Source organism: Lasiodiplodia theobromae (genome assembly GCF_012971845.1).
Source record: "Lasiodiplodia theobromae strain AM2As chromosome Unknown scaffold_16, whole genome shotgun sequence".
Lineage (NCBI taxonomy): Eukaryota > Fungi > Ascomycota > Dothideomycetes > Botryosphaeriales > Botryosphaeriaceae > Lasiodiplodia > Lasiodiplodia theobromae.
In genome coordinates, this window is record NW_023336366.1 from 915,496 (window position 1) to 929,867 (window position 14,372).

General features: G+C 56.1%; 5 protein-coding genes across 5 annotated transcripts; all 5 read left to right on the forward strand.

Annotated features, from left to right (window-relative positions):
- Nucleotides 1-572: 572 nt before the first annotated feature.
- On the forward strand, nt 573-1,291 carry LTHEOB_5927 (uncharacterized protein; the record flags this gene model as incomplete). The annotated part of the gene is made up of 2 exons (XM_035515126.1): nt 573-1,124; nt 1,190-1,291. The coding sequence occupies 2 exons, from the start codon at nt 573-575 to the stop codon at nt 1,289-1,291; spliced, it is 654 nt and encodes a 217-aa protein (XP_035373619.1).
- Nucleotides 1,292-3,208: 1,917 nt separating this feature from the next.
- On the forward strand, nt 3,209-4,916 carry LTHEOB_5928 (Sodium potassium calcium exchanger 1; the record flags this gene model as incomplete). Its single annotated transcript, XM_035515127.1, has 2 exons — nt 3,209-3,746; nt 3,808-4,916. The coding sequence occupies 2 exons, from the start codon at nt 3,209-3,211 to the stop codon at nt 4,914-4,916; spliced, it is 1,647 nt and encodes a 548-aa protein (XP_035373620.1).
- Nucleotides 4,917-6,201: 1,285 nt separating this feature from the next.
- On the forward strand, nt 6,202-7,737 carry LTHEOB_5929 (uncharacterized protein; the record flags this gene model as incomplete). Its single annotated transcript, XM_035515128.1, has 2 exons — nt 6,202-6,769; nt 6,830-7,737. The coding sequence occupies 2 exons, from the start codon at nt 6,202-6,204 to the stop codon at nt 7,735-7,737; spliced, it is 1,476 nt and encodes a 491-aa protein (XP_035373621.1).
- Nucleotides 7,738-9,056: 1,319 nt separating this feature from the next.
- On the forward strand, nt 9,057-10,685 carry LTHEOB_5930 (uncharacterized protein; the record flags this gene model as incomplete). Its single annotated transcript, XM_035515130.1, has 1 exon — nt 9,057-10,685. One exon carries the CDS (start codon nt 9,057-9,059, stop codon nt 10,683-10,685), a length of 1,629 nt encoding a protein of 542 aa, XP_035373622.1.
- A 1,406-nt stretch (nt 10,686-12,091) lies between these two features.
- On the forward strand, nt 12,092-14,254 carry LTHEOB_5931 (uncharacterized protein; the record flags this gene model as incomplete). The annotated part of the gene is made up of 2 exons (XM_035515131.1): nt 12,092-12,143; nt 12,201-14,254. The coding sequence occupies 2 exons, from the start codon at nt 12,092-12,094 to the stop codon at nt 14,252-14,254; spliced, it is 2,106 nt and encodes a 701-aa protein (XP_035373623.1).
- Between the last annotated feature and the right edge of the window lie 118 nt (nt 14,255-14,372).

Here is a 14,372-nt window from a genome sequence, read left to right on the forward strand (position 1 = left end):
CTTTCAAGATCCAACGATCAGCGGCATCATTTTAGGATGGGTTGAAATCAATGCCTGTCGAGACTCTGTGTCTGGCCCCTCATATGAGGAATGAGCAATTACAATATGCAGTTTACTTCCAGCTGTTTGGAAGACTATCTAGTTGCGGCATTCAAGATTTTCGGCCATGCACAAACAGCTTAATATTAAATATTAAGTTGATTTGCTGTGGGGTCCCTTCCTGGTGATCACGACTCTAATACTAGTATTTGCTAGTCTACCACGAGTGGAATCAATGCGTGATGCTCTAGTATATACAGTTTGTCTTCAACCAAGGTTGCCTACCTGATGTATATAAGATCTAAAGATTGTGGCGGCCGGGTGAAAAAATTATAGAAATGATGAATGACAATACGGCCCGTAGCACAGCCACAGCCACTCTGACGTATATATCCATGTACCTCTCTAAACTAACTCCTCTTCTACACTGTCGTCGCAAACCAGCATTTCCCAGGATAAGGCTGCGCCAAACCAATCAGAAACACCCCTCCATCAAACCAGGCACCACAAGCAGTCCGAGCGTAGCCACAACCATGGCCTCCAGGCTTACGCAAGGCGAGATCGACAACAAAGTCATGAGAATGATGACCAGGGCTTTCGTGCTGGCCAACTACCATCTGAGCGGACATGACCAACAATATGCCCGCGAGCTCTACGGCGCCATGGCCTCCGCATATCGCTACGGCCCTATGATCAACAGGCAGATCACGGCGTGCCTCATCTGCACCAGCTCGGACACCTTTCAAGCCACGGCCACGGCCATCGACATGCTCCTCTGCGCCGTCCTTCGAGCCCCGGCCGGCGAACCCCCCTACATGATAGTCAACGCCACCACCCCGCCCACCATGCCCACCGTCGCATGCTTCCTCGTCATGCTCGACGACGCGCGCATGCAGGCCACATACGAGCACATCACCAGCCTCGCGGCCCCCAACGCCCGCTACAGCGTCCCCACGCCCTTCTACACCACCCCTTTCGTCGCCGGAGCCGCTACTTCCGCATGGGCGACCCCAACGCAAGCTACAACTACGACCGCGACGGCGACAGCAGCTTCAGCTGCTTCGACCAGCACCAGCGCCTGGCGCGTACGCAGTTCTGGTGCCGCTGGGCCAACAGCGCGCGGCCCTTCCCGTACGATTCGTGGGCCGAGACCATGGAGGAGGACAATTGGACCGACGCGGGCACCATGGCCGTTCTCAACCGCGTCTGGGGCTACTGGATCGCCCGCCTCGGCTACCCCACCCAGGAGTAATGGGCTCATCCAGAAGGCACGTAGCCCCACAAGGTGTTAGCGGGCTGTGGAGAAATTGGTATTGATTTTCTGGGTAGTTATAGCAATCAATTCCCTGTGTACTACACAGAATGGTCCCTCCAGTTCCTTTGTTTCCTTAATATATCATATTTGACTTCGTGCACACAGCTAAGTATTAATTCTGACATGTAATGACTAATCAGCGCTGTGCATATTGCTTATATTCGTCTAGCCAGGTCTACGAAGATAAATTCTAGTCTGTTTCAGCGTCTATCGAGACTACGCTCCGACAAGAAACTTCGTCAGTAGGAAAATGTTCTTTAGTAGAAACTGAACTGTAGAGATCATCGACTTGTCTTGATTCAACAGAATATGAGGTGCAGACGGTCTTCGAAGAGTGTACGCGAAACGCAGCCGCTGTTAGTAAGCAGAGGAGAGGCACAATAGCCATAGCTGACGGCTTGGCTTTGCAACGACAATGATGAATGCAGTCTCCCCACCATTGGACAGCGGTCGGTCAGCTGCGACATGAAAGCTCTCGAGCAACAGCTGTCCAGCGAATGACCTCGCGCAAGCATCGCATCGAGCCGCGTTTACACAGTAGGGGCAGGGTATATGCACTGAACGACCAGGGAAATGACCAGAGCTGAAATTGCCTTGTTTTGGCACTGGATCACAACTGCAATGTCGTGCAACAGACCTGCGACCCTGTTCAGGCACTGGCTGACGTCTGGGAATTTTCCGGAGAACAGCCGTCTTTTCCTGCTCTCTCTGGCATCGCGTCCGCTGAAGCGAGCACCAATCCCTGTCAGCCGGCTGGCTGGGCCCACTCTCGCCACGCGATCGACACTCCCCGCATTCCTGGAGAAACGTCAACTCATTGGTTGTGGATCGCGCGGTGGATCGAAGTGTTCTTGGCGTGGCTAAGGTCTGGGCAGAAGAAGAGCACCTGCCCATGAGCATATGTATGTGTTCTGTCCAAGCAATGGCCGACTGCTTATCTAAGAGTAAGGTAATTGAGATGCAGGAGTGGTGCAGCGTTGTCTAAGGGCCTGACGTGTGGCGAAGATGTACGAGATATTTGTTCAGCTGCCAAATGATTCAAGGTGTGTGCTGAATTTCCAGTGTTTCACAGCGACCGTACTGTGCGGCTACCTGCAGATCTCTACTTGTGAAGATGCTGGTGGCGCTTCGAATCGGCCCCTACCTGCTCGTCGTCATCGAAACAACACATGAAGTTGTTGTAGATTGCTAAGAAAAGCAGACGTAGAGCGCACGGCTGGCACAGAAGAGGTGGGCTTGTTACGTGCAAAATTTTGCTACTGCTGGTTGCTCTCCTTTCCCATGACGAGCGTGTAGCTGGCTAGCTGGCAATCGTAGAAGAATAGACACCAGTTTTTGTGACTATGAGCCTCTCGCCCATATCAGAAAGCGTACTTGGGAATAACCTTTAATGAACGTGCTTGTTGTGAGTGCTAGCTTGCGGATTGCAGCCCAGTCATCATCTCACCAGACTCCATCCACAGAAACGGCATAGTCGTTCCTTATGTCTGTTCGTCCAGAATGTTTTGCAGCTCCTGGAGTGTAGAGAAATGTCACGGGTCAAGCCTCAAAGAAGAGTTTTGATGTCTCACAAGGCGGTAGTATGAGGTGGGTCACTCTCAGAACTCATCCCATTCGCTGAGCATTGCCAGCAAATGGCACAAAGCTGTAGCAAAGAAATTGGGCAAGCCCGAGGACTCGCCGTCCATTATTTTGCGCCAGGGCAAAAGCGCGCTCATACCCAAAACTCAATTGCAAATATCTTCCAACCCGGCAGTCTCGACCACAACACAACAACGATAACGCCCACACCCGCGCCGCGCCCGCTCGCTTTCCCGCACGCGGCGGACATTTACGCGACGACGGCGCACCATAATGTCAGCCACTGGTCCCTCCGATGAAGCCGCCCTGCCGGCGGCGCACAACAGCAGTGACGTGGAGGACTCGATCGCTCTCGGCAGCGAGGATTCGGACACGGACAGCTCGGATGAGGATGAGGACAGCTCGGAAGAAGAGACTCTCTCCCTTGAAGAGGAATCCGATGGAGGAGTGCCGATCATTGAAGACGAGAACAGCGACTGGGAGGACAATGCCGATGAAGACGAGCCGCCTAACTACGGGCGCCTTCTGGAAGGCGGTCGCGGCTACGTCCACCCGGACGGTCGCGAGGAAGTCTGGTACCAACAAAAGGTTCCTGACAACCCTGACGCTCCTGGCTGGACCACTCTCAATTCTGGATTGCGTGATGAGTTCGACAAGCCCGTTCCCGTCGATAGCGATGAGTGGCTTATCGCAGCGGCCTCGACCAAGGCCGAGATCGAGGACTGTGCGCCCAACCACCAGAAGTGCAACTGCTCGTCCATCCAACTGGCAAGGCTCTACGATGATCTCCCCTACTTCAATCATGAGAATGGTAAGTCTCACCACATCCAGTTGACCAAACCTATCTCACTGACGCTCGACTCCCTACGCAGGCTACTGGATGGATCCAGCCGCCAAAAATTCACGGCGTACAATCCAGCCTTTCGACCAAGATACCACCCGCGTGAACGCCGAGAAGGCGAAGAAGCGCAAGCACGCCGCCATCCACGACAGCCACCGTGACGCTGGAGGCTCGACTGCAACCGCTAATAATGACGTCAGCCCTACCATGCTGAGCTCCGAGGTCACGGTCCCGCAGTGCGACCTACACTTCCCCGTCACCGGCATTCTCGACGAAGACTGGAACTTCATCGCCGGCTCACGCTACATCAAGCAGCGCCTGTACTACAAGAACACGGTCGATGAGGCGGCCTCCTCCTCACCCTCTGACTCTGACAGCAGCGACGATGACAATGTCGACGGCGAGCCTTTCAGCCCCTCGTCACCTCCGCACACCGCTCTCGACGCTGACACCATGCCCTCCAACACAGGCCCCGAGCAAAACCGCAGCGCAGCCGACGAGACTGTCGCGGCCTCCGCCGCCGCAGCCGATTCCTCTTACGTCCAGTACGTCGACCAAGCCTACATGCTGCGCCTAATTGAAGAAGACTACAAGAACCCAGCCTGCCGCAAGATGAACATCCACGCGCCGCCGCGCCAGTGGGACTGCCCGGCCTCGATCGCCAAGCTCAACCGCTGGATCACCAATTTCCGCGAGCGCCGCCGCGCCGCCGAGATGGCGGCGAAGCAGCCGCAGCAAGAACACCACCACCAACAGCAGGGACAGGAGAAACCTTCTAGAGTTATCGAGGCCCACAGCACCGGCACTGGCATCAAGAAGTATCCGTGGTCGATCGAGGAGCTCGAGGCGGTGAAGGAGAGCATGGTGCTGCAGCTGCGCGAGACGGGCAAGTACAAGATCGCGAAGCTGTTGGAGGTGCTCGAGGAGCGCTGGCCGGAGAAGAAGAGGACGCGCCACGCGCTGGCGATGACGCTGGCGCGGTACGGTCTGGCCAGGCGGGCGAGGGAGATTGTGTATGGCGAGGAAGGGGAGAAGGAGCAGGCTGTCGAAGAGGCAGACAATGGCGAGGCGGATCTGGAGGATAATGACGATGATGAGGAGATTGAAGTTGCGGACAGCGCTACTGATGCTGGACAGTAAGGGTCGCGCTGCGAATAAGCACTATGCGGAGACTACTTGCTCATCCCTCTGCTGTGGTTCATGACAGGGGAAAGGCCTCCGTGGTCATACTTCATAGTTTTAGACTAAAGGGTTGAGAAAAGAACGAGAAACGGACATTGGGGGGAGTAGGCTGCGCAGAAGTCTTGACCGTGCCCGTCTACTCTGGCAGATTTGATATACCTTCGAGCAGAAATCTCAATGAACTGGCAGAAGACGGCGAGAATTAACAGCGTGAGTTGTGTGAGCATTCTCTTGTATTTGCCTTTGCGTCCATTATGTGAAGCATAGACGCCACACATCTTTGTTAAATTTTCAGTTTGTTTTCCAAAGTGCCGTAGGCGTCCGGTCGCTGTTTGCTACGAGCGCTGCATCGAAGGATTTCTGTCGTGAACGTCCAGACTCCGCCGCTCATCTCTGACGTCGATCATAGATGTCTTTTGTTCTTAGTATACATAAAGGCGGCCACAAGCGATCTTCCGCGCCCTACCTCTGATCATGCACGAAGGAAAACGAGGAAAGCAGCGCCTGATCTCACCAGGCGAGTCGCTGAGAGAACCTCACACCCGACTCTTGGGTGCTCGGTCAGGCTTTGTGGCCTACCAAGGGGAGCCCCAAACAGCACGGCCCTCTCAGTGCGTGCGGGCGATTGGCGTGGCGGCGCTCACAGCAAAGTGATGTCATCGCTGAGCGCGCCGCCGCGAGACTGTCGCGCCAATTCCACGGCGTAGGCCACGCTTTCCGCCCCTTCAGACTCATGAGTTGGCAATGGCCTACGAGTGTGCTGGTCTGGCGCGCAGGCTTTAAAAGTTGACGGCGATGATGCGTGGTGCGACCGCGAGCGAGCGCTCTTGTCGCTCTCAGCACCGCGGCGAAGCAGCACCAGCTACCACCCATCGGCGAGCCACACCCGCGCTCAGCTTTCACACGCTCGCTGACACGGACCAATCATAAGACGCTTGGCCTCCTTAAGCGGCTTCTCAGGACGGCGCACCAACAAAACTCTCGCAGCCTCATGCCGGCCTTTCTCCTCTCTTCTACACCTGACAAACTTTGTGTTCGCCGACTACGATTGCAACCGCTCCACCCGCGCGTTTTCTCCCCGGCTTCTTCCAGAACGGATATCCAGCGTATGAGCTTCTTTCATCCCGCTGGCCGGCTTTGACTAACAGCTCCTTTCCTTGCACATAGGCGCCGCACGCGCAAGTATCCGCGTCAACCAAGCAAAGTCACCCATCGTCGCATTCCCCGTGAGGCGTCAGCAAACATGACCCGTCACAAAAGCCATTCGCCGGCTCAGACGCCTTCTACTGCGGCTCAAGAGCATGCCAGGCGTGCGCGCCGCGATATGCTCACTCCTCCTACTTCATCGCCTTACTTCCCGCAGCGCATGACCTCTTTGAACAGCTCGCTCACCGGACCTGGCTACTCTCAGAGTCACGCTGTATTCCAGACTGACTACATCACGACCACCTCGTCTTCCAATCTCAGCTCACCTCCTGATGCTGAGTACTGCAACACGAACCGTGAGAGCCCCGTCCCTGAGAGCGTCACCAGTGATGGCAAAGACGATGATGTCGAGAGCGAGGCGAGTGAAGAGATGGATGTCGGCAAGCATGACCTGCCCATCAAGGGAAATGTCTACTGGGACAAGAAGCTGGACTGCCCCGCTCGTCCCATCTCCAAGCCTTGTGAGGAGACGGTCTACCCAGGTCCCATGGGTCCGCGCACCAAGTGTATCTGCGGCGAGCTCGTCGGCGGCAAGCGCGTGCCTCTGCGTAGTGCAAAGAAGTACCACTACAATGGTCCCAAGTTCACCTTCGATGAGAAGCTCGGTAACTCTCCTCTCCACTCAACAAATAAGTCTCCCGACAACTGACACACCTCACCTCCAGGTGCTTACGTTGCGGAGAACGTCACCATGTTGTCCACCCCGTTCCACACTTTCGAAGTGAACGGCAAGCCCATCTGCCAGCCCATCACCGTGTCTAAGGAGGACTACCTGAACGGCAAGCGCGGCGCCAACCTCTCCGCCGAACGCAGCGTCCCCCAATGCGCCCACTTCCCCGTCACCGGCCTCGTCAGCTACAACGTGCCCTTCGTGCGGGGCCGCATCTGCCACCGCGCCCCGAGCGCGCAGTGCCTCACGACGCGCATCCAGGACCAGGCGCGCTTCCTCTGCCTGATCGAGAACGAGGTCCGCGCCGACGGAACCATCCGCCGCCGCATGAACATCCACGCGCCGCCCGCCGACTGGAACGACCCGATAGCTATCTCGCACCTCAACCGCTGGCGCGCCCAGTTCCGCCAGCGCAAGCTGGGCGTCACCTCGCGCGAGGCCCGCAAGAAGTGGACCAAGGACGCCCTCGACTACCTCGTCGAGCGCCTCGCCCGCGACCCTACCACCTACCGCGCCGAGCTGGCCCGCGATGTCACCAAGCGCTTTGGTAGCGAGCGCAGCGAGCACGCTGTCTCCTGTGCCATCGACAACCACAAACTGCGCCGCCGTGCTGACGAGCTGCGCACCCAGTGGGAGGCGGAGGGCCTCTACTCCAAGTTTGGTGAAACCGATGCGGACATCCTGCTTGGTGAATCCGATGAGGATATTCTTATGGAAGAGGTTCCCGACTCGGACATTGACGAGTCCAGTGAGGTCTTCGACAACGATGTGAAGGAGGAGGATGAGAGCGAGGCTGATGATGAGCCGAAGACGCCGCTTCCTCAGCAGCTGGATCAGCGCAGCCTGCCTTACAAGGATGAGGAGGACCAGAACTACGCCAAGATGTCGAGCTGGCTCCTTTGAGGACTTCGCTTCAAGCCAGCGCCGCGCCGCCGATAGCAATCCCGATGACAAAGTGTCCCGAACCTTCCAGGCCTTTGCAAATTTTTTCTTTGTTTTATTCCAACGAACTCCGGACAATCGGTAGCCGCTTCTTGTCTCATCGGTACCAGTTTTCCTTCAGCTTGCTTTTCTCTGCCACTCCAGCAGATCGTCTTTACTGGTTTGCTCTGGCAACCTACTGCAGCTGACTCTATGAACGGCCAGCCGCTCTCAATTGGATTGTACTCAAAATTTCCTTCTACTTCATTCTTCTTCGACTATTCACTCAACTTCGCTTCTCAACGCTGAGACGACCGGACAGGTCAACGCATATTTCTGGTTACTATACACACCACGTCGCTCAGCGTTTCTTTATTCACAACTTGATCAGCCATGTCGTCGATGGCCATAGCTTTTGGGTACGGAACTGGCGGCCTCATCGTCAGTGGCAGCTTCCACAGATCGGTTTTCGACACTTCGCAGTGTCGTGTCTGATTTTTTCTTGCAGACCTTGCCGTCTTGAAGGATTCAGTCACTGTTAGCACAGCTCTTGCAGGCTTCGCCATTCAACAGCTTGCAGTAGCGGACGACTCTGATCTTTCTTTCTTATTTCCAATTTATTTCATTCGTCAGTATATCGGGTCGGGAAAGGATTGGGTAGACGGACTGGATGTCCATAGATGGTTCTGCTTTCCATAGAATCAAAGTCGGAGATGTCGGTCAAGGTGAGCTACAGTCTGACCATGGGTCTGTTAGACACGCCATGGCTTCTATGACTTTCTTACGCCTGCTTTCCAAAAGGACAGCGAGGTAGACTCAATTGCTGAAATCACTGCTCTGAATACGTAGTGCTCATTGTGAAACCAGTGATGCTATTATTGACAGACTTCTGTGGAAGTGATGAGCAGATGGGGTCGTGCTTGAGAGGGGCCTTCAGTGATCATCGCCGCTGAGCTGTTCTACGTGGTTTCTCGTCTTTTCAGTGCTTTCCAACGTCTTCGATGGAGGAGTGCTCCAGCCAGCTTCCAAGCAGGCTGGCTTGCTCTGAGCTGCGGCTCTGCCTAGAGCCCTGCAAGCCGACTGGTAGTCACGCAGAAGGAGACGCGTCTACGCGTTGAGGCCTCTGCAGATTTTCCCGCGCATATTGCACTGCGCTCCCAGGCTGCCCGCGAGAAGATCTCTCTCCTACCCGTTCCATCAGCGCAGCCCACAGGCCCAACAACAACGCGTCCCATCCCCTTCAGGCGCAGCACAACAGCAACAACACCAGAGACTCTGCGCGCGCCCGCTCTGCCTGAACTATGGCCCGCGCACCCAAGCGACGCGCTCGCACGCCGTCCTCTTCCTCAGACTCATCCGCTCCGCCGCAACATCAGGAGGAGACGCCGCAGCAGCATCAGCAGTCTCAGAGCCCATACGCCAACTCGCCAACCGTCCGCGTCAACCTCCCCCTGCCCTACGACGCCACGCCCGCCCGCGGCCACCGCTTCTCGACGCTGCGCGTGGTCGCCGACCCCAGCCGCCCGCCGTCTCACTCCACTCCCGATCCGTCGAACAGCGCCGAGGCGGGTCTCGCGGGACGCAACAGCCAAGACAGCAAGAAGGAGAAGGGCAACCGCGAGCGCAACGAACGCGCTCTTCGCCGCCGCTCCGAGCGCAGCGAGGCGCCGAGCCCGCCTGAAGAGTCGCCGTGGCGGATGAGGAGGAAGGAGCTGCGCGCGGCGAAGATGGCAGCGAGGCTGGCAGCGCAGCAGAAGCAGGAGAAAGAGAAGGTGGAGGAAAAGGATGAGGCTGACGGTAGCGGCGCTATTGGTAGTAGTTCAGCGTTCAAGCGCGCCCGCAGCACCGCCGACGTCGAGACTGGAGGAGGACCTGGCCCGGCGGCGGACCAGGATGTCGTTGGTATTGACGCAGCGCTCCGCACACCAGCGCCCAAGCGGGCTAAGCGCGGCGCTGATATTAAGGCTGAGACCGCGTTTGCGACTACAGCGCCGGATCATGCGCTAGAAGGCGCCACGAGCCAATCCGCGGCGGCGAACCCCTTTGATGCGACGTCAGATGCTGAGACGGTCTCGAACGCGTCAGATGACGGTGGGGAGGAGGATGGGCAGGCACATAAGGCTGCTGATCGGCACCGTAGCTTGGTTTTGCTCAACGCCGCGACGAGGCAGGAAAGCAGTTTCGAGAACTCGACGACTTCGCCGTCCAACACGAACTACTATACTCCCGGAAGCAACAACAACGATACTGGCGGTGAGGACGTCGGACAGGACAACCAAGCCATCGCTCACCGGAACGGCCACAAGACCAAGCATCGCGATCCTCGCCCCGCAATCTTGGGCACCATCTCCACGAGGCGCTTCTCAGCTTTCGAAGAAGAAATCCCGCAAACCACCACCACCACCACCACCACCACCGCGTCGTCGTCTCCCAGACCGCCCCCGACGCCACCGCTGCAGCGCATCAACCAGTCCGACCTTTTCCGCGAGGAGCTGGACGCCATCGCCGCGAACACGACGCCTCCCATCCTTCGCACCTACAAGTTCGTGCACGAAGTCCAGGACCCCGCCTCGCTGCAGGAGCTTCTGTCCTCGTCATCATCCAGCCCTTTCGCAAGCGCCAAAAACAGGAGGTCTCCGATATACCACATGTTCGAGCCGATGACCGGCCGCTTCGTGGTGCCGTCGAAGCTCATGGGCGAGCCGGAGATGAATATGCACCACCACAAGAAGCAAGTCATGAAGGAGCAGGAGATCCTGTACGAGGGCCGCGGCCAGCGCAGGGTCTCGGACGGCGCCCAGGGCCTCGAGTTCGGCAAGCCGCCTACGCCGAGGAAGTCGAAGAGGAGGTCCAGGATCGTCACCATGCCGCTGCCGCTGGTGGTGAAGAAGAATTACGGAGGCGACCAGGGCGATGGCCAGCAGAAGTAGGCCTGGTGCTGCATTGATGTGGTTTTTTGGTAAGGATGATACGTGCTTGAGATTTTTTTTTTCGGCTTGGGTAATGTCTAATTGGGAGGCTTGGGCTTTTCGGCATTTTGTGATTTCGTCTTGGGCGATTCGAAAAAGGGCTTGTTCAACGAGATATAGATATACCACCACGACTGCTTTTCTTAGAGACGATTAAAAGGTCAGGATTAGGCGGAGAGTAATTCTCCAGGATTGTTGCAAGCTTAGACCAATGAGAGTTCAGTTCTAAAGAAATTCCGTGCATAAACACTTCGGCATTGCGATAGCTGCATAATAAATGTCTATCCAGAAAAAGGCACATGTAAATCAAGACAGTCTGATTTATATGCCATAGACTTCTTCTTGCTACTTTATTGTCAAATGAATTTTGCGCCAGTAAACAAGCGTGCGTCATATGCACTAAACCCCTTCGCCCAAGGCTCCACAAACCAGTATACTCCCCACGTGTATCATGCCAGTACTTCAACATTATCGGCTGATGGAAAAGTTTTATATTCTATTACAAGCCAAGTGACTTGCTGGATATTTCAGGACCAATCATTTAATAGAGAATATTTCCCAGCGAACGCGCCTTTTACAAGCGTTAGTACTAAAAAATAGTAATAGTCAAGTATATAAATGACTGCAAGATGACCTGGGCACTGCGAAAGAGATGATAAATTTCACTGAATTAGAAATTTCTGCCTTATTATCTTTGAATCATGGCATTGATTGTATATATACTAACCCCGGCGTATTTCAATGCTTTTAGCAAGTGGAAAGAGTCAAGAAGTTTTTACTCTCGCACAGAGCTCTGCTCCTTACAAACTCTAGAATCTTAGAGTGACATCTATAGCTTGTTTACGCATGTATATTACCTGCGGTGGAATATGTGGGGGGTTCTTGAAAGTTCCAGGTTAGCCGTCATTGGCTGGCGTCAGGCACCCTCTGGGAGTGCCATGCCCGACCTGCCCAGCTGGGTTTCTCTGCCTTCGCCATTGCACATTCACAGTCGGATCATTCACCGGGCCGCAAGTAGAGGGTGCGCGCTCCCGGCCAACACGGCGACCCGCCGCACATTTATGGTCGTAACCCGCTCCTGTCCTTGGCATCTTCCACCAACTCCCTGCGCACCCCGCTTCGACTACTGTACACCGCCGACACACGACAACTCTTGCCGCACTCTCCTGCGGCGGGCGCAGAACTACAAGTTCTTCCCGAACGTAATTTCACGCTTTACAAACTGCTAGCTGCAAAGCCTGCTTCGCGCCTTACTCCTGCTTAGCAGTAAAGCACTGTAAGATACCATATTCCACCAGACAGAACGAAGTCCACCCAGCTAACAGCATTCATTCCAGCTACATTCAGGACACATCCGAATATCCAACATGCCCTCCACCGATAGCTCTCCCACTCTCCGCGATCGCCACGTATCAGGCGGTAAGTCAATCAATAAAGTCCGGGGTCATACTGTAGTTCTGACGATCGTGACCATAGATGCCATGGCACGACCAACCGGCATGAAAGACCCACTTGCGATGACATTCCCAACCAGCAACGTCCGCGCAGAGCCCGGCCCGCTGTCCAACCAAAATGGGAAGCGCACCTCCAAGGCCCAAAGGCCTGGCACCCAATCGCCCAAGCTGTCATCTGCAACAGCCTCCAATGGCAACCCGTCAACAAAGCATTCTCTAGATACCATGACGCCGGAGGATATTGAAGCCGCGCATATCTTAGTATCCATGAGCAAGTCCGGCGATGCTGCCGCCACACCTAACATCAACGTCAACGATACTGATAGCGGAAGCTCTGACTGGCAGCGTGAAGGGGCTCCCATGACGGATGAAGAAGCTGCTCACGCTCTTCTGTCGTTGGCTAACACAGATGCCTCCTTCGCAGACATCCGCAAGGCCGTTGCCTCCAGGACCGTTCCTGAAGATGGAGCTTCAACAACCAATAGGAACCTTGACAGCATCCCCACCTTCTTTGGACAATCCTTAAAGAAGCGTCAGGCGGCTGACACCAGTGACACTGGCGAGCAACCCCAGACGAAGAAGCGCCGTAGCACTCCTACGAGCCCGTCGGCTCCAGCTCTCCAGCACGACACTTCATCCAAGCATGTTAGTGTCAACAACTTGGGCACACCCGAAGAGGTCTCTACCCAGGGACGAGCCAGGTCTTTGCGCAAGCGTAAGGCAGACAAGGCGGCGGAGGTTCCCACCGCGCCCGCCAGTCCCAAGCGTGCACGCTTCTCCCAAGCGCACGCTAATCCCGAACAAATGCTTGCCCCCCAGCATACGGCTTCTCCCAAGGCGAAGAGTGTCCTCAAGCAAGTGAAGAGCGCTCCCAAGTCAAACGATACTCCCAAACCACAAGGCGCTCCTAAAACAAAAGACGCCCCCAAATCAAAGGATGCCCCAAGATCAAAGAACGTTCCCAAATCGAAGAGCGTTCCCAAGCAGAAGAGCACGGGAAGCAGTCTGCCATCCCTTCTAGTCCTCGGTCGGAAGAACAAGGGTGTCAAGGAGAGCACGGCTGCGCTCCTTGAGAAGATGCGGTCCGACGAGTCCACCACCTCTCCCGAAGCCGCCGTCACCACCGAGCTGACCAGAAGCGGTCCGACCCAGTCTCCGTCCCCTTCAGAGCCTGAACCGCAGCAGCAGCACACCGAGCCGGTCATCCTCACTTCCACCACCACCACCGCCACGACCGCTGCTGCTTCCCCTGCCGAGAAGGCCGTCCCCATCCCCCGCCCCCGAACCAAAGCTCCCAACCTCGCCATCCCGCCCCACATCCAAGCCAAGCACGCCGAGCTCATGGCGCTCCGCCGCTCCGGGCGGTACCCGCCGATGCCGACGGCCGACGAGATGCGCGACCCGAAGAACCCGCCGGAATGGGTTGTCGGCGCGAAAGCCCACACCGTCCTGCTGCACCCGGTGCCGCACTACAAGCTCGAGAAGCACCTGGCCGAGGGCCAGGAGCAGCCGCCCACGGAGCTGTGGTTCGTCAACGAGACGACGGCGCCGCCCGGCGGCGTCGTGCTGCGCGAGGCGTACGTGCGGCGTGGGAAGAAGCGCGACGTGCCGATTGATTTTAATAGTAGTGAGGATATTCGGGATTTGAATAAGTGGGTTACGCAGAAGTTGTGTCGGTGGGAGTGCGCGAGGGTTAGGGTGGATATGTACAAGCGGAAGTACTGCGATGAGGAGATTGAGGTCTTGTGGGAGGAGGCGAGGAAGTGGAAGAAGGAGTGGAGGGAGGAGACGGGTAAGGAGGACAGCGAGCTCAGTCGCCCTGAAGTCGCGAAGGAGATGGCCAAGAGGTTGAACGAGAGGTTTGCTGGCAAGATGATCAGGGCCACGTACAACGGCAAGCAGGACAAGGAGGAGGCTGTTCGTCCGCCCCGTGAGGCTCCGGGTGTTGACAGCGTCCTGAATCGAAAGAGGATCTTGAAGGAGCTGGGAGTCCCGCTTAGTCGTAAGCGTTCCAAGAAGGAAACGGAGGCGGAGGAAAAGGATGTTGCCGGTTCGGATGGCGAGGAGGAGCTGTGAACCTCTGGTAACTGGCTTCAATTCACTGTTTTGGTTCATAGGTTAAAAAGCGAGACTTGACTTTCTCATAGAACTAGATGAGCTCAAATAATCCAAGGATAGTGGCGTTGAAAGGTCT